Source organism: Fukomys damarensis, unplaced genomic scaffold (genome assembly GCF_012274545.1).
Source record: "Fukomys damarensis isolate Sample0158 unplaced genomic scaffold, DMR_v1.0_HiC HiC_scaffold_23, whole genome shotgun sequence".
Classification (NCBI taxonomy): Eukaryota; Metazoa; Chordata; class Mammalia; order Rodentia; family Bathyergidae; genus Fukomys; species Fukomys damarensis.
Genome location: NW_022900935.1, coordinates 12,961,739 through 12,986,024, shown reverse-complemented (window position 1 = coordinate 12,986,024; position 24,286 = coordinate 12,961,739). Strand labels below are relative to the sequence as shown.

Sequence of the window (24,286 nt, the reverse complement as noted above, 5' to 3'; positions counted from 1 at the left end):
AAAAAGCAATAGTATTCCTCACAGAACTATGAAATGCATCCTAGGCTGGGGATTTAGCTCAGTGGTTCTGCCGCCTGCCTTGTAAGCAGAAGGATCCAAGTTCAATCCCCAGTACCCAAAAAACAAAACATAACATGATCCTCTATAGAATGCAATCCTAAAATTCATATAGAACCATAAGAAATCTAGAATAGCAAAAGCTAATCTAGGCAAGAAGGACAAAGCAGAGGGCATCACAATCCCGGACTTCAAGTTATACAACAAAGCTACAGTGATAAAAACAGCATAAAAATTAGAAAGGAAAAAAAAGGACATTTAGATCCACGGAACAGAATAGAGCATGCAGAAATGACTCCAGGCACACTCAGCTATGTTATCTTTAACAAAGGGACCAAGTCCTTTCACTAGAGGAACCATAGTCTGTTTAACAAATAATACTGGCAATCTGGCTATCCGCATGCCAAAGATTGAACCTAGACCCAGGTTTCTCACTGTGCACTAAACTAAAATAAAAATGGAAGAAAGACCTAAATATTAAAACAGAAACACTTAATCCGTTGGAAGATAAAATAGGAAGACATGAGCATAGGCAACGACTTTCTAAATGGAACCCCAGTTGCACGAGAAATAATACCACATGTAAGATCATATCAAATCATAAAGCTTCTGCACAGAAAAGGAAACCACCAAGAGAATGTAGTGATAATTTACAGAAGGGGGAAATTTTTTTGTCAGCTACTCTTCACACAAAGGACTAATATGTAGAATATATAAATAACTCAAAAACTAGATTTCTCCCCCTGACCCAATTTAAAGACCCAATCAAAAAATGGGCATCTGAAATGAATCTCAGATGAAGAAGTACGAATGGCCAATAATTGCATGAAAAAATGTCCAACATCACTAGCCATTTGAGAAATCCAAATTAAAACACTGAGATTCCATCTCACTCCAGAAAGGATGGCCATCATCAGGAAATCAAACAATAACAAATGCTAGAAAGGCTCAACAGGGAAAAAGAAACACTTTTTCATTCTTGGTGGAAATGTAAGCTAGTATAACCACTAGAAAAATCAGTATGGAAATTCCTCAAAAAAACTAAAACTAGAAATTCCATTTGACCCAGCTATTCCCCTTCTAGGTATCTTCCCAAAAGAGTTAAAGACATCAGGCCAGAGATTTAGCTCAGTGGTTCCGCTGCCTGCCTCACAAGTGCAAGGCCCCAAGTTCAATCCCTGGTACCAAAAAAAAAAAAAAAAAAAAGTTAAAGACATCATATTTCAGAGATACATGCATACCTAAGTTCATAGCAGCACAATTCATAATACCTAAATCTTGGAAGCACCCTATATGTCCATCAACCGATGAATGGATAAAGAAAATGTGGTATTTATGCAGAATAGTGTACTACTATGCCATAACTAATGATAAGCATGAGTCATTTGAAGGAAAATGGGCACACCTTAAGACCATAATGTTAAGCGAAGTAAATCAGACACCAACCTTAAATATCACATGGTTTCTTTTATATGAGAAACCCAATTTATAAGGAGTGTAAAAATAAAGTGTAGATTAGAGCACTTTGTATCTACAAGTGTACTTTGATTTAGTATTATCATCCTATTTGTCTTATATGTATTGTCCTGTTAGCCTGGCTGTTAATTTGTGTTTATGAAAATTAATCTGATAAAGACTTATAAAAGAAATAAGTAAATTTGATGCCAGCAAAAAAAGGGGGTGAAGGAGAAGGGGCAAAATTGAGATGTGTTATGTACATGTACTAATTCTCCACAATGACTATAATCATTATGTACTGCAAATTTGTACTAATACAAATATATATATGAGTGTGTGTGTGTGTGTGTGTGTGTGTTACTGAGGATCAAACCCCAGGCCTCATACATGCTAGGCAAGTAATCTACCTCTAAGCTACATCTTAGCCCTAGAAGATTTTTGGAAGAACAAAAGCAAAGTCTTCATAACCTGAGGCTAAGTAAAAATTCTTAGATAGGTCACCAAAATCACAACTCGTAAAATAAACTATTAATAAATTGGACATAATAAAAATTTTACACTTTTTTCAATTATAGGTACTGTTCAGAGAATTAAAAGACAAGCTTCAGAATGAGAGTTTCAATGTAAAATAACAACTTATTTAAAGGAAATGAGAAAATTGTTTATCCTTAGTCAAATATGAGTAACCACAGTCCAGGAACACAGATTCAAGTTACCCTGAATGACACACTGCCGTGAAAGAGGTTATGTGAACTTTTATAGCTAAAGAACAAAGAAAGTCATAAATCAATATATTTAACAAATACACTGGGAGGCTTTAGGTAAGCCAGTTGTAACAAAGCAGGAAAAATCTTTTCTATAAGTTTCAGATTTTATCTCAGAGCATTCTTGATGGAGTCTAGAGTTCTAAATTTAATAATACACTCCAAGAAGTTTACCTTAACAGTCATGAGAATGGTAAGTCAGATACAAAGGTTAAAAATATATGGCTATACCAAGATAATTTTGGCTTTCAATCTGCAACATTTCCATTCCACTACTTAACATATGTCAGGATTATTAATATTAATATTGTTTTTTTACTGGTATGATACAGGAAATAATACCAGAGATTAAATATGAAATATTCTATTTCCCAACCTGTTAGCTGTATCATACGCCAAACTCTTGTTCTCTAAAAATCGAAGAATGAATTCTAGGAACAATGGCGGTTAAGACCAGGAAGGTAATTCTTGATAGGAAAGTCCCTGAGGGGCATGAGGGGTCCTGAGTGGGTACCCGGGGAGCCTTCTCTATAGGGGAATTTTATTGCTCAAAACTCACCTGGGTACAACATGGGCCACAGCCATGATCATCCAAAAAAGTTACAAGCATAGTCACTTAGGTAATAGTCATCCAGTCGGTAAACAAGTCACATAACAGGCGTGGATGGAAAGAACTAAGATTCCCCTAGGAAGTGGTGGGTCCAGAGGTCTCTGGTCACCCACCAGGATGGCTGATGTCTATCTAGACTTCATTAGGCCCTGTGTTTGTTCTCTGAGGAAGTAGGCAGGTCTGGTTACCTTGTCTTTATCTTGAGGCCTGGTTTGCAGCTGATATGTCTCTGGCCGCAGCTGTGGTGTGTTTCACCTTTGTCCTGACTCTGTTGAGGACCTAGTCCTATCTGATTGCTTATAATATTTCTACCTAACTCATCTGTCTGTAATAGTTGAACCCAAGACCTTTACACTGAACTCCATTCCTGGTCCTTTCATTTTTGAGACAGTCTCAGTAAGTCACTGAGTTGTCCAGTCTTGTCTGAAACTTGAGATCCTCCTGCCTCACCGCCCAGAGTGCAGGGGTTACAAATACGCCCTATCATACCTAGTTTGTCTGAAGAGTTTTTAACATAAACACAGCTTTCTCAGGCCAGGGATTTAGCTCAGAGGTTCAGTGGCCTGCCTTGCAAGGACCTGAGTTCGATCCCTGGTACCAATAAGTAAATAAATAAATAAATAAACACAGCTTTCTCAGAAAACTTCACTGTTACAGCAATAATACTTTCAAGTTAATTTAGCCAGAAACCCTTTATATGTGATGTTTACTCAGTAATTTTCCACTACTGATATCCACTCAGACCCTTTGTTATGAATTCCCATACTCCCTTGTTACAGAGTTGAGTTCATTCTCCCCACTTGAAGATGTTATTGGAGTGGTTCCTCTGCCTATCACCACAGCCCTCCTTGAATAAAGTTTGCCTTGCCATTCTGAAACCAAAACTCTGGAGACCACTGAGACGAAAGGGTTTACCAAGCCATTACAGATGCTAGCTACACAAGGAAAGGATCAGGTCTAGTAACAAGTTCCCATAACTACCAGCAACCAATCAGTGGACTAATTTAGTAATCACACACTTTTTTTGGGGGGGGGGTACCGGGGATTGAACTCAGGTCCTTGCACTTGCAAGGCAGGCCACCAAACCGCTGAACTAAATCCCCAGCCCCTAATCACACACTCTTGATCCCAGCAGCACACACTCCAGACCCAGCCTGCTCTGAAAAGCCCCACCAATGACCACATGAAGCTTTGGGGGGACATCTATGTACAAGCCTTAACAGTTTCATCTGATAGTTTCATGTTTTACATTAAGGTCTTTGATCTATCTTGAATTGATTTTTATATGGGATAGGAGGCAGGGATCAAGTTTCAATCTTCTACATGTTGCTATCCAGTTTTACCAGTACTATTTATTGACGAGGCCACCTTTTCCATTGTATCTTTTTGGAAACTTTGATGAAAATCAGTTGGATGTAGATGTGTGACTTTATGTCTGGCTTCTCCATTCTGTTCCATTGGTCTGTTACTATGGCTCTTCAGTGTGTCTTGAAATCAAGTAATCAAGTATTGTAATCCCTTCAGCTGTGCTCTTTTTGCTCAAGATTTCTTTGGCAAGCTGGAGATATAACTCAGTGCTAGTGTTTGCCTAGAGTTTGAAAGACCTTCCATTCAACTCACAGTATAGCCTAAAAGTTATTTTTGGCTATTTGGGGGTCTTTTGTGCTTTCATGTGAATGTTAAGATTGCTTTTCTTGTTTTATAAAGAATGCGAAATTCGTTGAACCTTTAGATTGCCTTGGGTAGTATGGACACTTGCATAATACAGTATTTGTTCTTCCAATCCATAAACAGGGGAGGTCTTTCCATCTTTTAGTATCTTCAGCTTCTTTCATCAATTTCAAAATGTTACATATAAATAAAAATTTCTTCAATTTCAAAATATTACAAAGCAGTATTTTAAGACAGTTAGGTACCACTACGGTAGGATATTGGTGGGACATAAAGCTGGGATGACAAAATAAACTCCTGGATGCAATAAACTATTATGACACTTTGCAGCATGGCAACTTGAGACCCTGATGAAACCAGGATAGCAGAATGTTTATATGAAATGAGAAACTGTTACCAGGAAAAAAAATTAAGTGCTGGTAATACACTATTAGCTTCCCACTAGCTTTTCTGTAAGATAACACCTCTGATGCCTGGGTTATCATAACAGTTTGGGGGGTTACTTCCCAGGGACCTGAAGGTTGCTTTCTGCTAAAAGCACTAATCCTTCCATTGAGCCTACAGAAACATGTTAGGGAACTAAGACAGGATAAAAATTTTAGTCTCTCTATGTCTGACCTCTTCGCTAACCCCACATCCCATTTTTCATATTTTGTTTGTTGTTGTTTTGTTTTTGAGATGGGACCTTACTATGTAGTCAAGACTGGCCTTGAACTTATTTTGAAGCTCAGACTGGCCTCAAAGTTGCCAACCTCCTGCCTCAGCCTCCTGAGTACTGGGATTACTAGTGTTTACCATCATGTCTGACTCCTTTGCTGTCTTAATTTAGCTCTGTATATAGACATAATGACTTTTTGTTTTAGGAAGGTCTTGGCCTTGAACTCACAGTGATCCTCCTGCTTCAGCCTCCTGAGTGCTGGGATTATAGGTATGCGCCACCATGCCTGGCAGGCTGATCATTTTTAAATGTTTTGCCCAAGACTGTAGTACAGAGTTAATTTGGTCTGTTGCCCATTGGAGCTAATATGTTGTGTTGTATTTTCTTTTTCTTTCTCCTTTCTTTTTTCTCTCACTCTTTTGGACACACCTTTTGGAATCATGCCCCTAGCCAATGGGAATTACCAGACTTCGACACAGCCCATAAAATTAATAAAACCTGCCACTCTTTTGTTCTATGAACAGCAGCTTGGTCACTCTCTTGACCCACTGCTGACTCCCTTCAGCTGAAAGCTCAATTTGCCTGAAACCCTCCCCGCATCAAGCTTTACCTGTGCAAGTGTATGTGTGTGTTTGGCCTCTTTTCTACCATCTCTGGGTCAAAACGTCCCATCATCTGATAACAATTTCATTGTGGAGGTCTTCATTTCATTACTTAAGTTTATTCCTAGGCCGTGTAAGTGTGCGTGTGTATTGTAAGTGAATCTGCCTTCATGGTTTCCGTCTTAGCAAATCCATTACTGGTATATAGAAAAGCTACCAATTCTTGTATGTTGATTTTGTACACTGCTACTTTGTTGAATTCATTTCTCAGTTTTATCTAGTGGGTTTTTTGGTGGAGTTTTAGGAATTTTTGGTATAGAATCATATTATCTACGGAGATAATTTTACTTTCCTACTTGTATGTCTTTTATTTCCTTCTTTTGTCTAATTGCTCTGGCTAGAACATCTACTGTTATATTGAATAAGAGCAGAAAGAGTGGACTCCTTTGTCCTGTTCCTGATTCTAGAAGAAATGCTTTCAGTTTTTCCTCACTTAGTATCATGCTGGCTGCAGCAACTGTTCAGTGATGAATTTCCCTCATCTCTTCTCCCCTCAAATCTCAGGTCTTTGACATTAAATGTGTAACATCACTTTGCTGGCACATAGCTACCTTTGTCATGCTCCTATACGTGTATTGTCAGGTGGCCACGCTAAACACATGGCTCCATGGCCACTGGAAATAAAGGTGCCCATTTGCCACTGTTCCTCACCTCTTCTCTCAGTTGTCCCACCCCCATAAGCATCAGTGAGTGACTCACACCTCAGAATTCTTCTATTGCCATCATCTTTTTTGTTTGGGGTTTGGTTTTGGGCAAGGTCTGGTATATTGGTCCAGAAGAGTTTCAAATTCCTGGGTCCAAGTGATCCTCCCACTTCATCCTCCTGAGTGCTAGGATTACAGGCATGTGCCCTCGCCCCCAGGCTTTATTACCCACCACCTTTAACAAATGGCATCAAAGAGACACCACTGACACCTGCCTTACAAGCACAGGGTCCTGAGTTCAATCCCCAACACACACACAAAAAAAGACACCTTTGGCTTAAAAATAAAAATTAGGCCTGGTGTGGTAGCACACACTGTAATCCTAGAACTCTGGGAAGTTGAGGCAGGAGAATCACAAGTTAAAGCCCAGCCTGGGCAACTCAGCTACCTAATGAGACCCTGTCTCAAAATGAAAAAGGACTGGCGCCACGATTTAGCTCAACCGCGGTCCTGAATTCAACTCCTGGTACAAAAAAAAAAGAAAAGAAAATGAAAAATTAAAAAAGGGCTAAAGATTTATCTCAGTGTGAAGGCCCTGGGTTCTTCAATCCCCAATTCTAGAAAAAACATTAAGCCTAGCCCTTGCCTAGCATTTGTGAAACTGGTTTTTATTCCCATTATCGTAAGATGTATGTATATATGTACATGTATGCATGTACATATGTATAGGCCAGGTGTGGTGGCACACACCTGTAATCCCATCACTTGGATGGCTGAGGCAGGAAGAATCACTGTGAGTTTGAGGTCACCCTGGGCTACACAGTGAGTTCAAGACCAGTCTGAACTACATAGTGAGACCTTGTCTAAAAAAAAAAGAAAGAAAAAAGAAGCAGCCTCTGTGTGGCTATGAGCAGCAAGCAGTTTTCAGCAGTTTTGTGGTGTGAAGCTGAAAGTAGGCCTCTGTGCAAGCAACACTGTCCCTCCTAGTGCAGGTTGCCATGCCTACCCAAGTGCCCCTATTGGTCCAAAAGACCAAAACCCTAGCAACAAGCCCAATATCCAATCAATCAAGTGTCCGCGCTCGGCGGGTAACAATGGGGCCCCTACTCCATAAAACAAACCTGCAGGCCCAAATTTGGTGGTGTCCCAGCTCTGGGCCCCGCCACTCCTCCTGAGTGGCTCTTTACCATTTCTTCTCGCAATACCTACAATAAAATTACTTTTGCTTTGCACTGGTCTTCTGTTATGACTTCTCTTTTTCTTTCTAGTCAGAGAGATGGGCCCAGTGAGAGTGGTCTGGGGTCTAGGGGGTCTCTGTTATGGAACATAACAGAGCTGCTTTTTTGGGGGGGTACCAGGAATCGAACTCAGGACCTTGCGCTTGTGTTGCAGGCAGCAGTATCACTGAGCTAAATTCCCAGCCCCAGGGCTTCTTTCTTTTATTTATTGGATTCCTCTTCCTTTCTAGTCCTACCAAGAACTGGGATAAACCAGATGCGTGCCTTTAATCCTACTACTATGGAGGCTGAGGGAGATCTAAAATTCCAGGCTAACCTGGGCAGTTTAGTGAGACCTCTCAAAAAATGAAACAAGGCTAGGATGTAGTTCTGCAATAGAGTGCCCCTGGGTTTGACCTCCAGGACTGGGAAAACAACAACACTCCAATAAATCCTCTTGAAAGTTTAGCTCTGGCATGTTTTGTTTGTTTCTGTGTTGTTTTCAGGGGTGTTTTTGGTGCTGGGAGTTGAACAGATTTTGATTCTTGATCAACAGAGCCTATTTTTCTGACCTGGACACTTTTCCAGGGGTTAAACTGAGCCTTTGGTATGAGCAACAGTCAAATTCAATGAATGATAATCTCTTGGCTTCTGATCAGCAGCCATGAGGTACAAAAGTTGGAAATAGGAGACTATGAATCCGAGTTAGTCCACAGAGTTGTTACTTTTGGTATGTCAACACATTTAAAATTTTGTTTCCAATGTGTGTGTGATGCTGGGTGGAGATGAACCCAGGACCTTGAGCATGCTCTGAAAGTACTCTGCCGCTGAATTATACTCCCAACCCAAGCTCTTTCCTACCTTTTTGTTTGTTTGTTTGTTTGCTTACTGCCCTGGGAGACAGTATATAGGAATTTACCAAGAGTGAGTAAGAGAAGAGTTTCTTTAGATTAGAGTACACTACCAAGAGGACAGCAAGTAAATTTCCAAGGAAGGACTCAAACCATCAGGATGGGAGAGTGGGGTTTTTATAGGCTTTGAGGATGTGAGAGAGGGATGGAATGATCAGACAAGTGTCCTAAAAAGGCTTTCTTTAGGTCAGCTTGCACTCTAGTGATCTCACAGGAGTAGCTGTGTGACATTATAGATTAAAGGAGCCAAGCTGGGGATTTAGCTCAGTGGTTCTGGCGACTGCCTCGCAAGCACAGGACCTGAGTTCGATCCCTGGTACAAGAAAGAAAGGAAGGAAGAAAAGAGCCAGCTGGACATGGTCCATTGCTCTGGCCCTTACAGAAGGCCCTTAAGTCTTGAATGCATCAAGTCCACAAAAAGGCTCAAGGGCCACTCAGAAGAAATATTATGTGTGTTTCACATCAAAGGTGTATTTACATTAGCCTCTGCGTATAACTTTGCCTGTGTGGCCACTTAGTGCATGAGCCTAATAGATAATAGAGCAAGAGTTTTGTTTTGTGGTACCAAGGGTTAGCAAGAGTTTTGTTATTAAGAGTTGTAGGTTAACCCAATCTCACCGCAGTTCAAGTTTAAAACTGCTACAGAATTTGGGTCCTTCAGTATTTAACTGTGTGGTATTTCTTTTATTTTCTTTCTTTCCTTCTTTCTTTCTTTCTTTCTGCAGTACTGGGTATTGAACCCAGACTCTGTGTGTGTGTGTGTGTGTGTGTGTGTGTGTGTGTTTGAGACAGGGTCTAAGTCACTCAGTTCCCCAGCTCCCCAGCTGGCCTCAAACTTGGGACCCCAGCTGGCCTCAAAATTGGGACCCTCTTGACTCAGCCTCCCTCTTAGTATTTCCTAGAGAAACAGATATAACACAACATATGCAAATATAACTAGCCGGGCATGGTGGCGCATGCCTGTAATCCCAGCACTCAGGAAGGCTGAGGCAGGAGGATTGCTGTGAGTTTGAGACCAGCCTGGGCTACATAGTGAGTTCCAGGTCAGTCTCAACTACATAGTGAGACCCTGTCTCAAAAAAAAAAAAAAAAAAAAGATATACAAATATATAAGAATTCACAAGATTGGCTTACAACAGCCACCCAGAGTCAGATGTGGAAAATTGCAGAGGGTCTGCCTGCACAACTGGAAACTGAAGGTGTGGAGCTCACTGCAGTGTCTGTGTCCATGCAAGTCCATTATTAGGAGGCAGATAAGTTTGGGATGGAAGGCTGAAAGATATGTGCTGTAAGCTAAAGAGTCTTCCCTGGAAGCCAGGAGATGATGTCCAAGGCAAAGGTGAAGACTGGAGCTCCTCCAAAGAAACAGAAGCAGATCCATCCTTCTTCATTTCTCCTTTATACCACACCATTCAGGAAACAAACTGTTCTATACTGGGAAGGGTGTGGAACTGCTGAGTCAATTTAGCTTCTTTTATTCAAATTGCCACAATTGGGCCAGGGATTTAGCTCAGTGGTTCCACCACCTGCCTCCCAAGCACAAGGACCTGAGTTCAATCCCTGGTATCACACTCCCTGGGTGCTAGGTTACTAGACTTGGGCCACCATGCCTGGCTATTTCCAACCTTTTAAAAAGAAAACAAAACACTCAATTTCACATTAAAATATGGTTTCCTGCCTTCTTTTGGAAATTGGAAGTTAGGTAACACAGGGATATGCATTTCTGAATGTCAGTGATCAGAGCTGAGTGGGCCAATCATGTGATCTTCCATGCATTGCAAACCAAACACGCTCTGCTGTCAATTCCTAACCCATTGCTTTCATTTTCTGTTGATTCCTAGCATCTGTAGGCTCCTGGTGTCACAAAAATTACAGTACAATTTTTTTCAGGTGCTGCAAATTTCCAAATACATTCTTCCGAGGGTGGAAAATGCCTCCAGGATCCAACTTCTTACGATTTTCCCCTCTACACCTAAGCCATCAAGGTTATTTTTCTATAGCTGATAGATAGAAAATAGTATTGAAAAGAGGTAGGTAGTTCAATCCCCAGTACCAAAAAAAAGGAAAGAAAGAAGGTGAGTTAAGCCCCATCTCTTCCAAAACTCTCCTCCTAACCATTTTGGTACTGGGGACTGAACTAGGCCTTTGTCCTTGCGAGGCAGGAAGCAAAAACACTGAGCTAAATCCCCAGCCCTCCTCCTGTCTCCTTCTTTAGGACTTACTTCTCAGCCACGGTAAACAGATGAGGCTTCTAGGCAAAAAAAGACACAAGCAACTTGTTGTGACCTACAATTTCTACTGCCAAAACTTAAGGTCAAATTTTCAGCCTTCAAATTTACATTTTTGATAGTATCTCCTTAAGAATTTGTGGTCTACCAGCTGCTGGAGAGGCTAAAGCAGGAGGATCACAAGTTTGATGCCAGCCTGAGCAATTTAGCAAGATCTTGTCTCAAAAAATAAAAAGGTCTGCGGATGTAGCTCAGTGATAGAGTGCTTTCCAAGTATGCATGAGCCTCTGGGTTCAATGGTTAAAGACAAGGTTGCAATATTATTTGCTTATTTTTCAATATGCTTATTTTTCTAATCCTATTATGACTTTAGAAATCCCACAATTAGTTGATTCTATGCTTCCATAGGTGTTTCAAGTATTACTTTGTTAAATGTAAGCATTTAAAACATACCATAATTTTGTTATATACTTTTGGATTTATTTTAATTTCTAATAATTTTTCAATATGCTTATTTTTCTAATCCTATTATGACTTTAGAAATCCCACAGTTAGTTGATTCTATGCTTCCATAGGTGTTTCAAGTATTACTTTGTTAAATGTAAGCATTTAAAACATACCATAATTTTGTTATATACTTTTGGATTTATTTTAATTTCTAATATCTGTAGAGCTCCCCAAAATGGCAGAATTTCTTATTGCTGGTGGGTAAGAGTACAGGGAATTTATTCTGTACCTCTTTGCTAACATTGCCTGATATTCACAAATCTATGTAGCAAGCACTATAATTATCACCATTTCAAGGATGAAAAAGCTGGATTTACAGAAGTTGTCAAATCTAAGTGATAGAGCCATCTCAAATTCAAGAAATCTTACCACCCTGCCTGAGTTCTAAGTCATTCAGATGCCACAGGCTTTTAAGGACCCAAATTTGGCTGGCAGCTAAAGACTGACTTCAATGACAAAGGACTAAGGAAGAAAGCCTCTTCCCCTCCCCCTCTCCCACCTCCTCGCCTAACCCAAGGTCGCCCTTCCCAAGGTACTGAGAGGACCACGCCGGGAACCCGCCACGCTGCGCATGCTCAGCCGCAAAGAACGGCGGGAGAGAGGCGGGGCCGACGGGGCCGTTTTGCATGGAAGAACCTGTGAGAAGCTTCGTTCGCTGAGCGTCCTCTTGGGAGAAAGCAGTAAGATTCCTTTTGCTGCTCGAGTTTGGGTCTTTACTCCAGCGCGTTACTAGAAAGGGGCAGAGTTTATTTTGTCGGAGGGAAGATGACAAGCTTGGTGGGGCCTAGGTTCTAGAGACGTAGCACTGAACCCGCATTCTAGAGTTTGGGGGTCGGGAACTCCAGGCCAAGCCCTGACCTGGTTTGCCGGTTTGCCCTTTAACATCGTGTGCGGGGAATCGGACTCCTTGTCCCGCTTCCGGCGCGTCTGCTGACTCCTGCGTGATAACTTGAGCGGCCTTCCTTTCTGAAGCATTCATCAGATTATACCTGTGGCTCTCATTAAGCAGTGGTTTTTCTATTTTTTTTAAAAAAAGATGATAGAATAAGAATAGCTTTTGCTGATAGAATTGTAAAACTTTGACTCTTGAAATCGGATTTTAGATTTGGATTAGATCAAAGTGAGGTATTTTGCTTCATTGTGCAGGTTTGAGACTATCTGCATACACAAGTGTTTACAAACGTAATTTAATCAACCTTATTAGGATGCAGTGTCAATACACTTTATTTCTTTTTCTTTTTCTTTTTTTTTTAAGATGGGGTCTCGCTTTGTAGTTGAGGCTGGCCTTGAAGTCACTATGTAGCCCAGGCTCTTCTTAAACTCGCAGCAATCCCCCTGCCTCAGCCTCCTGTGTACTGGGATTACAGGAAAGCACAACCACGCCCGCCGTCTGTACACTTTTCAGTTAAACTGAACCTAAAGCTTGAATACTGGTAATGCAGGAATGGAGGTGGGGGAAATGTAGTTCAGTAGTAGGACGCTTGCATAGCATTCGTGAGGTCCTGAATTTGGTCCCTAGCTGTGCCAAAAAACAACAAAAACTTGCTTTAAAAATTGAATTTTGAAATAACCCGAGATATTTGACGATAACATTCCTATCACAAATATATGGGTCCCCAACATTGATAACTAGAACTTTATTTTACAGCACTCCCCATTTAACGCTTAGGTTGAGGCAGGAGCATTAAAGGAGTAAAGTACTTGCTAAAGTAAGGAAGTCTTAAGGTTTATGTGAGTGAACATACACAAGCTTGAATCCAGAAAGAACTGGTGTGAACCTGTAACTGACCTGATGAATACCACAGCCACAAAGAATTGAATTGTATTCACCCAGTAGAAAAGGCGACTTCTTTAATGTCTGTGTTGCTCTAACAGAAGTTGATGTTTTGGAAGTATCCAAATACTTCCTACTTGACACGTAACACAGATAAGGGTATCGTGATTTTACTAGACTTTTAAAAGTAAATTTATATTTCAAAATGAAATAAAAACTTTAGGACTGAAGGTGTAGCTCGGTGGTAAAGATCTTGCCTACTATGTTCGAGACCCTGGCTTCCATCCCCAGCACCACGCACGCACGCACGCCAAACCACAAAATATTAGTATTAGTAGTAGTAAGTATAATGCAAACAAGAGGTGTGTATCTCTTTTTTAGTTTTATGTTTTTGTTGTGTTAATACCACACTTTCTTCCTTTCCCCTTCCTTCCTCCTCCCCCTCTCCCTTCTTTCTCTCCTTTTCCCGCTGGGTACTGAAACCCAGGTCTTTACCATGCTAAGTGCTTGCTCTACATTGAAATACTTCCCCAGGGAACCACTGTATCTAGTTAACTATTTAGTAACTACTGTAACTTAGTTACTGTAGCTTTATAAGTCAATTTTTTTCTTTTCCTTTTTAAGATTGTTTTGGCTGCTGTAGGTTCTGTATGTGTACGTCAGAGTTATATTGCAAGTTCCACAAAACTCCCTACAGGAATTTTGATCCACAAAACTGACCAAAAGTTGATTCAGGAAAACTGACCAAAAGTTGAGTCTTTGAATAGTATTGTATATCTTTCCATTTGTTTTTATCTTCCTTAATGTCTCTTAATAGTGCTTTATTTTAGTGTACAGGTCTTGGCCTTTTTCATTAGATTTATTTCTATTTTTTGTTTACTTTTTGTGTGTGTGCTTCTGAGGATTGAATCCAGGACTTTATACATGCTAAGCAAGCTCTCTACAACTGAGTTACATCCACAGACCCTATATTTTATATTTATGATGTCATAGAAAAGTTTTTAAAATTTTTTAGCTTTAGTGCAAAGAAATACAATAAGGTTTTAGGTCCAGGGATTTAGCTCAGCAGTTCTGCTGCCTACCTCGCAAGCACAAGGTCCTGAGTTCAATCCCCGGTTAAAAAAAAAAAAATATTATAATTGTAATTATTTGCAGATCCATATGGATTTTTTTCTCTGTGTACAGTCATGTCATCTATGAATAATGACAGTTTTTCAAGATTTGCCCTTTTCTTTCATTATTGACTTTAAAAACCTCTAGTACAGCATTGAAGAGACACGAGAGAAATTCTAAAATATCAAGCTTGTGTTGCTAAATTCTTACATTAGTTCCCCACTTACTTGTGGAAGATACTTTCCAAGACTCCCAGTGGATTCCTGAAACTTAGAATAGCACCAAACCCCATATGTGTCACTTAAAAGAAGTACTTTGCGGTATCTCTTTGGCATATCTGAATTGCCAGCATCGCTGCTCTTGTGTATTAAGCAAAATAAATGTTACTTGAACACAAGCATGGCAGCACAACCATCAGTCTGCTAACCCTTGAAGGGTTCCAGAGTGGATAATGGAACAAGAAGGCAGACACTTTCATCATAATACTCAGAACAGAGTGCAGTTTGGAGCTTAAGACTTATTTATTAAAACTAAGAAATTGCATATTTCTGGAATTATTTAATGTTTTCAGATCATACTTGACTGCAGATAACTGAAACCAAGGAAAGTGAAACTTAGGGTAAAAGAAAAGTACTATATTCTTTTTTTTTGCACTGGGAATCAAACTCAGGATCTTGTGCTTTCGAGCAGGCAGTGGAACCACTGAGCTAAATCCCTGGCAAGAATAATAATATATTCTAATAGTTCATTTTTTTAGAGTTGGTTGGGGGAAGATTCCTTAAAGTTTCTCTGTATATGCTTATGTTATCTAAAAATAAAAACAATTTACTTTTTTCCAGTCTTTCTGCCAAATTCTCACCTATTATTTCACTTTAGCCTAAAGAATTTCCTTTAAACAAAGCTTTTGTACATACGGTGGGGTAAAATAAAGTTTATTTTAAAAAGAATTTCCTTTAGCATTTTTACAGTATAAGTTTGCTGGTAATAAATTTTTTTTAAATGTCTTTGTTTCACTCTTTTTTTTTTTTTTAAAGACAGGGCTTGCTATGTAGTCTGGCCTTAAACTCACTGTGTAGCCTAGGCTAGCCTCAAACTCCTGGCGATCTTTCTACTTTAGCCTCCGAAGTGCTGAGATTATAGGTGTGTGAAGCCATGCCTGGCCTCACTCATAAATTTGAAGCTCTTGTTTGTTTAATTTTTTTTGTTTTTGTTTTTAGCACTACTGAGTGAACCCAGGGCTCTTGCACTGAATTACATTCCCTGCCCTACCCCCCACTCCCTGCGCTTCTTTTCTTTTCCTTTTCTTTTCAGGCAGGATCTTGCTAAATTGCCCAAGCTGGGCTCAAATTTTAGATTCTCCTGCCTCGGCCTCAAAGTGCTGGAATTACAAATCCATGCTGTGACACCCCACTCAGAGCACATTTTTGTTTGATACAGAGTTTAGGTAGAATTTTCCTTAGGGTTTTATTACTATTTTTGCAGTGCTACAGATTAAATCTACGGTCATACCCATGCTAGGCATGTTCTTATACTTCCAGCTTCCCACACAGTACTTTAAAGGTGCACCTCTGGCCTCTGGCCTTTATTGTATCTGACAGGAAAGTAGCTCTCATTTTTGTTTTGTAGGTTAATTTTTTCCCCTTTCTCTTGCTGCTTTTTAAGATTCTCTTTTCATCTTTTGTTTTAACCAGTATGACTGTGATATACAGTACTTGTGTTTTTCTTTATATTTATCGTGTTTGGGATTCATAGAGCTTCTTGAATTCAAATGGTTTGATGTTTTTCTTCAATTTGGGGATATTGTCCAACCATAGTTCTTCAAACACTTGCTTTTTGTCTATTATTCTCTTATTCTGAAACTTCACATGTGCTATATGTTCCATTATTTGTATTTTTATCCTTTTGTTTCATATACCAGTTTCCTATTGACTTGTAAATTCATCTGTTTTCTTTAATTCTAGAATTTCCATTTGGTTTTCCTTTGTTGGTGGGTTCTAGCTCTCTACTGAATTTCATCATCCTCTTTCCTCAGCCTCCCAGAATGCTGGAATTATAGGCGTGTACCACTTGCCTGGGAAAATGCCTACTCTTAATTAAACAAGGCCCCCTTTTCCTTTGCTGGTCTTAAATTTCAACTTTGAGTATCTACTAAAATATTATCTCTTATCCTGTTGTTAGCCTCCTAACTGCTGTTTTCTGCCAGGTTTTTTGGAGTCCCATTCTGCAGGTGTTGCATTTTAGGAGCCAGCCAGTGACTTGGAGGATTTGTTTGTAAATCTGGAGGCTTGCTTGCTTTCTTAATTTCTTTTTTGGGTTTGTTGTTGTTGTTGTTGTTGTTGTTGTTGTTTCAGTAGAGGGTCTCACTGTGTTGCCCAGAACCCACTACGGTTTTCTGCTTCAGCTTTTTTCCCCTTCTGTGCCCTGGAAAGTTCCCCCAAATTCTTGCCAGACCGATGCAATATATAGCTGAACCAATTTACAAACAGGCAGGATTTGAACACAAGATGATTTTTGCAGGATGGAAAATAGTATGAACACAAATATAGTAGGGAAGAATTGAAAGATTAAGGTGAGACAGCTTGAAAAACGAGATTTCTAATTTCTTAGAAAAGTGGATGAATTCCCTCTGAAGATCTGTATGTGTAACTTGTGATAATGCAGTTTCTTTCTTGTCGCATTTCATTTTTGAAAAGTAGTAAAAGTTTTGTTATCTGTTCCATGAAGAACCACCTAGAAACAAGACATACGAACATGTTAAGAAAAGAAAAAAATCATTTTGTAGTAGAGAATGAGGGCTTTGTGCATGCTAATGATATGTGGGGATTTTTTGTTTGTTTTGAGTTGTTTGGTTGGTTGGTTGGGTTTTTGCAAAAGGGTCTTGCTGTGTATCCCAGGTTGGCTTTACACTCAAGAAATCTTCTGCCTGAGCCTTCCAAGTGCTGGGATTATAACCCTGTGTCACCACACTCAGCCCATGCTAATCATATACTTTTGGGTCATAGCCTCAACCTCTTAAACAAAGTGTTTTAAATTGCTACCAAGTAGTATTGACCAGCAGGAAAAGCAGCCACAATTGTCCTACAACTGTTGGTGTTTTGACATACTGCAGTTTAGCCCCAATTTGGAAAGACAGGCGTTCTATTCTAACGTGCGTTCAGTTGTTGATCATCTTTTTTTGTTGTTTATGTTTTTTTTTGAGACAGGGTCTCAGTATGTAGTTGAGACTGACCTGGAACTCACTATGTAGCCCAGGCTGGTCTCGAACTCATAGTGATCTTCCTGCCTCAGCCTCCCGAGTGCTGGGATTACAGGCATGAGCCATCAAGCCTGGCTGATCATCTTTTTTTTAAATAGCTAGACATTTTCCCCAGTGTCAGAAATACTATAAAATAAGTAAAATATCTTGCAGGTTGCTTTCCACTATTTTCTAATTTGTGCGATCACAAGTTTGAAGGCATTCCAAGATGCCAAAGCTCATAGGTGCTTTGTTTTTTTTCTTTGTTTTTGGTTTTGGCACTTTGTTTTTGGATTTGTTTGTTGTTTTCTTGAGACAGGGTCTCACTATGTAGTTCAAACTGCCGTGCAACTCACTGTGTAGCCCAGGCTGGTTTCGAATTTGAAGTGATCCTCCTGCCTCAGCCTCCTGAGTGCTGGGATTACAGGCATGCACCACTGCACCCAGCTTGGTGTTTTGTTTTTAATTGGTGCTACACATGTATAGTATATTTACTTTCAAGTAAGGGGATCTCCTAAATAACAATAAAGTAATTTTCAATGACTTTGTGTGCAGTGCCCAAATGGGCTAGCTGGAGGCCATATGACCTACAGATGCATTTATGGTCAGGCTTTATTAAATTAATATTTAATTTTCTGCTTTGGGATAGGAACATTTCAGTAAAAGCTGAATTAAACATGGAGTTAAGAGGAGATGACAGAACTCCAATATCAGAAATAAAAAATAACGGCAACATTTCTTCAGTCTCATGTACTAACTCAGAATGAAACCATGGGTCTGGATTACTCCTGTAACAGCTTTAACTTTTCCTTGTCTTGTGTTAAATCAAAGATTTTGCCCATGGAGCAAGTTACCCCTGCTCTCCATAGTCATGCTAATGTGACAGGAAGCGGGTAGGAGGCAGCAGCTAACATAAAAGTGGAAAGTAGGCCTCCGTCAAGTAAAAAGGGTAGCACAGAGTCCCAGTCTGTAATTGAGAAAGAGGCCTTGCAACTGAACAATCACAAGAGTCCTGGTAATTCCTCAAAAATCATGAAATTCTTTTGTGTGTGTGGGTGTGGATGCTGCTGGAGTTTGAATCTGCTAGGCAACTACTCTACCACTGAGTTAATAATCCCAGCTCCTGGAATTCTTTAAGTCTAAAATTACAACTATCTTTTATTGTAATTTTGAATTTTAGCTATCTGTGTACCAAAACAGAATCCATTGATTTGGTGAGTGGGGAGAAGTAGGCATGATGTATAATGGGAAAAAGTCCAGACTTAATTAGAAGTTAGATTCAATCCAATTTGGTGATTAAATTTGGGGAGAAGAGTAATTTAGAACTACTAGATTTCTGGCTGGGGAAATTCAGTATATAATATGCCATTTGAAAAGAAAAGGAATGTGCAGACCAGGTTTGGTAGTGCACGCCTATAATCCCAGCATTTAGGAGGCTGAGGCAGGAGGATCTCTGTGAGTTCAACCCCAGCCTGAACTACAGATCGAGATACTGGCTCAAATGGGGAAAGGGGTGGATTTAGCTCAGTGGCACCATGCGGGTCTCACAAGCACTAGGTCCTGAGTTCAATCCCCAGTACCAAAAAAAAGAAAAAAAAAAAAGAGGAGGGGGGAGTATGTTTGAGCATGTTTATGGATATGAGAATGTAGTTTTAAATCTGAGTTTGAAGGACCTGTGGAATATCCAAGAAGAGGTATTCAACAGATAACTAGGTAAATGGGCTGGAGCTTGGGAATGTAAAGGAAAATGAGCTCATAAGCGATCACTAAATCTCACATTGTACCCAAGTGAGAATAGTACTGGGGAATTGTGCTTTGGAAGAACACAAATATTTTAGAAGCAGGTGAAATAAGTATTTGCAAAAAAGACTGGCAAAAGAAGAGAAATGGAAGGTCCTAGCGTCATGGAACCACAGAATAGTGAGAAGACACAACATAAGAAATTGAATTCCCTCCCCTTGGTCCTAGTTCCTTGAATGTTTGTTTTGTTGTTTGTTTTTATTTTTGTTGATACTGTTTTTGGCACAGGATCTGCTGGGCAGTTCAGAATGGCCTTGGACTGATTTCAGGTGTGCACCACACCCAGCACCTTGAATGTATTTAAATACTATGTGAGAACCAACCAGGAGGGAAAGGAGCAGAGAGGAGATAACTGGAAGGCAGAGAGGTGTAGAGAGTAGAATGATTGAATTAATCTCAGAAGACTACATTTTAAACCAACATGGTGATAATACACCTATATAATCCCAGCACTCTAGGAGACTGAGGCAGGGAGATCTCAGGTACCACCTCAGCCTGGGCAGTTAAGCAATTTAGACTGTCTCAAATTTTAAAAATAAATGAACATAGCCGGGCGTGGTGGTGCACGCCTGTAATCCCAGCACTCAGGGAGGCTGAGGCAGGAGGATCGCCCTGAGTTTGAGACCAGCCTGGGCTACATAGTGAGTTCCCACTCTAGGAGACTGAGGCAGGGAGATCTCAGGTACCACCTCAGCCTGGGCAGTTAAGCAATTTAGACTGTCTCAAATTTTAAAAATAAATGAACATAGCCGGGCGTGGTGGTGCACGCCTGTAATCCCAGCACTCAGGGAGGCTGAGGCAGGAGGATCGCCCTGAGTTTGAGACCAGCCTGGGCTACATAGTGAGTTCCAGGTCAGTCTCAACTACACAGAGTGACCCTGTCTCAAAAAAAAAAAAAAAAAGGCTTTACACTTTCTAAAACTACTGATAAATTAAAAATCAAGCTAGAAGGTATGACTCGGTTTTAGAGTGCTTGCCTAATTTGCAAGTGCCCTGGCCCTGGGTTCAATCCCCAACGCCACCACCAAAAAAAAAAAAACCCATTTCTAGGTATCCTGGTTTTACTACGCACCTCAGGGAAAAGAAATGGAGATTAGTTCTAGGAGAAAGCACAAAACTACCAAAAATGTAAAGCAAAACTATGTTAAAGAATAGTAAGTGAAAGGAAGGAAGCTAGTTGTGATGTGAAGGAACCTTGATGCTGAGTTATCTAAACATCCTTTTGTAGTTCCATAAACATCGTATTATAGACTCTTCACCAGTATTTTATTTTAGGAATCTGGAAAGTGTTCCCCAGGAAGAAACCCATTGGTTTGGAGCTGGAGGATTCCTTTGCATCAGATACTAAAATGAAGGAACCACTGATAGATGGTGAATGTGACAAGGCAATGTCACCACAACTGGGGCAGCTAAATGAAATTAAGACAGAACCGGACAATGCTCAAGTAAATATTTTACCTTATGTTCTTTTTTCTAAAGCAGTGTTTAGTGCTAATTTATCAGTTGAAAACAAATTCTTCTCCAAAGTAGTTGATCAAATAATATAAGGCATACGGTGTTAAGCGCCAAGAAAGTGATTTGAAAGAAAAATTGACCATTTAGAGATGGGCTTTTAGGTAGGTAAAATGATTGCTTAAGTTGTAATTGACCCTGTTATGGTTAACACATTTTTGTTTTTTGTTTAATGTGATTTTTTAATGTGCACTGCTGTTGTTGTTATTGTTGTTGTTGTTGTTGTTGTTGTTGTTGTTGTTGTTGTTGTTTGTTGTTGTTGTTTGTAGCTGCTGCTGTTTGCAGTACCAGGGATTGAACTCAAGACCTTGCACTTGATAGGCAGGCACAGGGCCACTGAGCTATAATCCCTAGCCCTTACATTTTTGTTTTTCTTAACTTGAAATAATATAGGTAACTAACTGTATGTGTTTATGCTGCTGCCTCCATTGAATAGTACAGTTAATGCATTGTTTAAGCTTTTTGTTTTGGGGAGGGGACAGAGTCATGTTAAGTCACTAAATTGTCTAGTCTGGGTTTGAATTTGCCATCCTCAGCTTCTGAGAGTGCTGGGATTACAGACATTATCATGTCCAGAATACATTTTAAACTTGTACAAGATTTTCTTTGTAATTTTTTAACCCAAATTAGTTTTAATGTTTACATTTCTTTTTCCTGATGGTAGAGATTTAACATAGAGCCTATAACATACTAAACATATGCTCTACTAGATTAAATTTTTAAAAAACCATTTAGATATTTGGCATAGTTGTGACATGGCCAAAGACCACCATAGGGACAAAGAACAAACTCCTAGTCCTTTAACCTGTAAGTCATCTAATGCACTGATTTGTGTTTTCTCCAAAGCCAGTTGGGTTTAAAAGTGGTTTTTGCTAAAAACATGACTCTTCACTTGGGCCTACAAATGCCCAATCAGTAACTAAAAGTAAACCAAAGCTTTACCTTCATTTTATGAAACTCAGGGTCCTTCTCAGCTCTGTATCCAGACACGTTAGTCATTTAGGGAGTGTCTTGTATGTTAGACCTAAAATCTACTTCTCCTATCTTATCACTCTTCAAAACTGAAAACATCTACTTGTAGTAGTCTCCAAGGTCCTAAACCTGTGGTGTCCTTGGATTCCAGCAGAGCCTCATGTGAATGGAATTGCCCCTCAAGTCATAAAGACTTCTCCCATGGGAACCACATTCCCCCTCAAGGATGAATAGGATTCAACCAGAGCTATGAAACCAAGACTGAGATAATTAATAATCAGCCAGATCTCAGCTAATCTTTAAAAGTTTACTTCCTGCTTTTGTGGGTAGGGCAGTCTCCTGTATCAGAGTGTGCCCCCTACTCAAACGAATCTTTTCCTATCTTCTCTTTCCAATTAAAGCTTTTTATGTAAATTCATGCTTTAGTTTTTATTTCTATATCACAAAGCAAAAACCCCATACTAGATGGTGACAAGTACCACATACTAAAGAACCTATGAAGGATAAACTGGCTCGAGCTGTGAATATCATGAAAGAACGATTAGATTTCCTTAGAATGTTTTTTAAATGAAAAAGCTGAAATCTCTGATGAAACAAAGTAAATCAGATAATTCAGTTTTATTTCTAATATTTCAATGAGAAGTAGCCTCAGGTAGGTGCAGTGGTGCTCACCCCATAGTCCAGCTATTAGGGCAATAGAAGCAGGAGGCTCACTTGAATCCAGGAATTTGGGGGCCAGCTTGTCAACATAGCAAGACTCCATCTCTTAAAAAAAAATAGATGTAGCCGGGCATGGTGGCGCATGCCCGTAATCCCAGCACTGGGGAGGCTGAGGCAGGAGGATTGCCCTGAGTTTGAGACCAGCCTGGTCTACATAGTGAATTCCAGGTCAGTCTCAACTACATAGTGAAACCCTGTCTTAAAAAAAAAAAAAAAAAATAGACGTAACATAAAGTGGATCAGTATTAAGTGAGAGTATTGTTGCTCTTGAGCTGATCATACTGGGGAGTGTTATCCACATAGGAATTACCTATTGCTTCTCCACCTCATGGACATGTAAATCTTATAGATCAAGTTTAGACATTGTTTTATTTATTTATTTATTTATTTGTACGGGGGGGGGGCGGTGGAGGATTGAACTCAAGTCCTGGTGCTTGCAAGGCAGGCAGCAGAACCACTGAGCTAAATCCCTGGCCCTAGACATTGTTTTAGTCACAGTCCTTGTCAACTGAAACACAGTACCTGACACCCTCAACTAAAAGGAGGAAATGTTATTTTGGCTCACTTGTTTAGTACATGGTTGTCTGGTTCTAAGACAGGAAGGCATGGTGGAAGGAACTAGCAGAGAAAAACTGCTCACCTCTCTGCATTCAGGAAGCTGAACACAAAAGGAGAGAGACAGACAGACAGAGACCTTTCAAGGCCACACCCCCAGTGACCCACCTCTTCTGGCCCAGCCCTAATCCTAACAGTACATTTAGCTATAAACTCATCCATGGACTAATCCACCAATGACTATTGCTTCTGCATGTTGTAATCACCACCCAAAATCTCCGCCTATGATCAAATGAGGCTTTGGGGGAACATCCAGGTATAAATCCTAACAGACATGTTGGCCATGGAATTGCCTGATGTTCAGGAAAAAAGCCTCCTTTATAAGAATCATTCAGTCCAATCAAACAATACTGGGTTTAAGGTCTTTATGAAGACAGCTGGCTGTTAACGATTAGAATAAGTGACAATGAGTCATTGAGTATACCTGCTCTCTATTAGCAGTGGGGGTTGTTAAATACTACTGAAGGCCACTGAGCTTCAAACAGGCACAAGATAAAAATCACAGTGAAGTCACTAAAGTTTCATGTCACCAAACTGAACCTAAACTGTTCATCTGACATTCCAAAATAATTGGGTTAGAGAGAAAACTGGAATTTCCCAACAGTCAGTTTTCAGTTGTCCTGATAATAAAATTCCCTCTACTTAATCCTTACACTAAACAAGGCAACCTGAAGTAAACTCATATTAATCAGTTATTTTTTTGTATTCTATCTATCTCCACTTTCTAAGGAAAGTAATTTTGAAAAGATCAGTCCACTTGATTTTTGTTTATTCTTTCATCAGCCCTTTTCTATGTATAAAACCAGCATCCTCTGCTTGACTCACTGGAACACTTATTCTGTTTTATGGAATTAACTGTTGTTGCCAAATTCTAAAATTTAAAATAAAGCCAATTAAGATTGCTAAATTATTATTTTGTCCTTGGACACTACTGAAAGACTGTTGACTCTGAAGTCACATTTGAGCACTGTGGAAAATGGGTGTTATCAGACAGGGCACCAAAAGGAGAATGCTAACCTGTGTACCTTGGTTCAAGTCAGTTGTATAGTTCATTGAACAGACTTGAGAATAATTTGTCATTTTCTATTGATTGACTCTCTTAAATACATGGCATTCATTATTTCTTTCTTTCTTTTTTTTTTTTTTTTTTTTTTTAGG

General features: G+C 39.8%; 1 protein-coding gene and 1 pseudogene across 2 annotated transcripts in view; one reads left to right on the top strand and one right to left on the bottom strand.

Annotated features, from left to right (window-relative positions):
- The window catches only part of LOC104877006, a 36,821-nt pseudogene extending 24,455 nt beyond the window's left edge, over positions 1-12,366 (bottom strand).
- Positions 11,987-24,286, top strand: part of Zmym1 (zinc finger MYM-type containing 1) — a 28,017-nt gene continuing 15,717 nt past the window's right edge. The window contains exons 1-2 of one of the 2 annotated variants that reach the window (XM_010645230.2): positions 11,987-12,067; positions 20,585-20,754. In XM_010645230.2, the coding sequence (XP_010643532.1) occupies positions 20,659-20,754 (96 nt within the window). In that variant the 5' untranslated portion in view covers positions 11,987-12,067; positions 20,585-20,658. The remainder of the gene's footprint in view (positions 12,068-20,584; positions 20,755-24,286) is intronic. The other variant, XM_033767625.1, reaches the window with a different exon arrangement.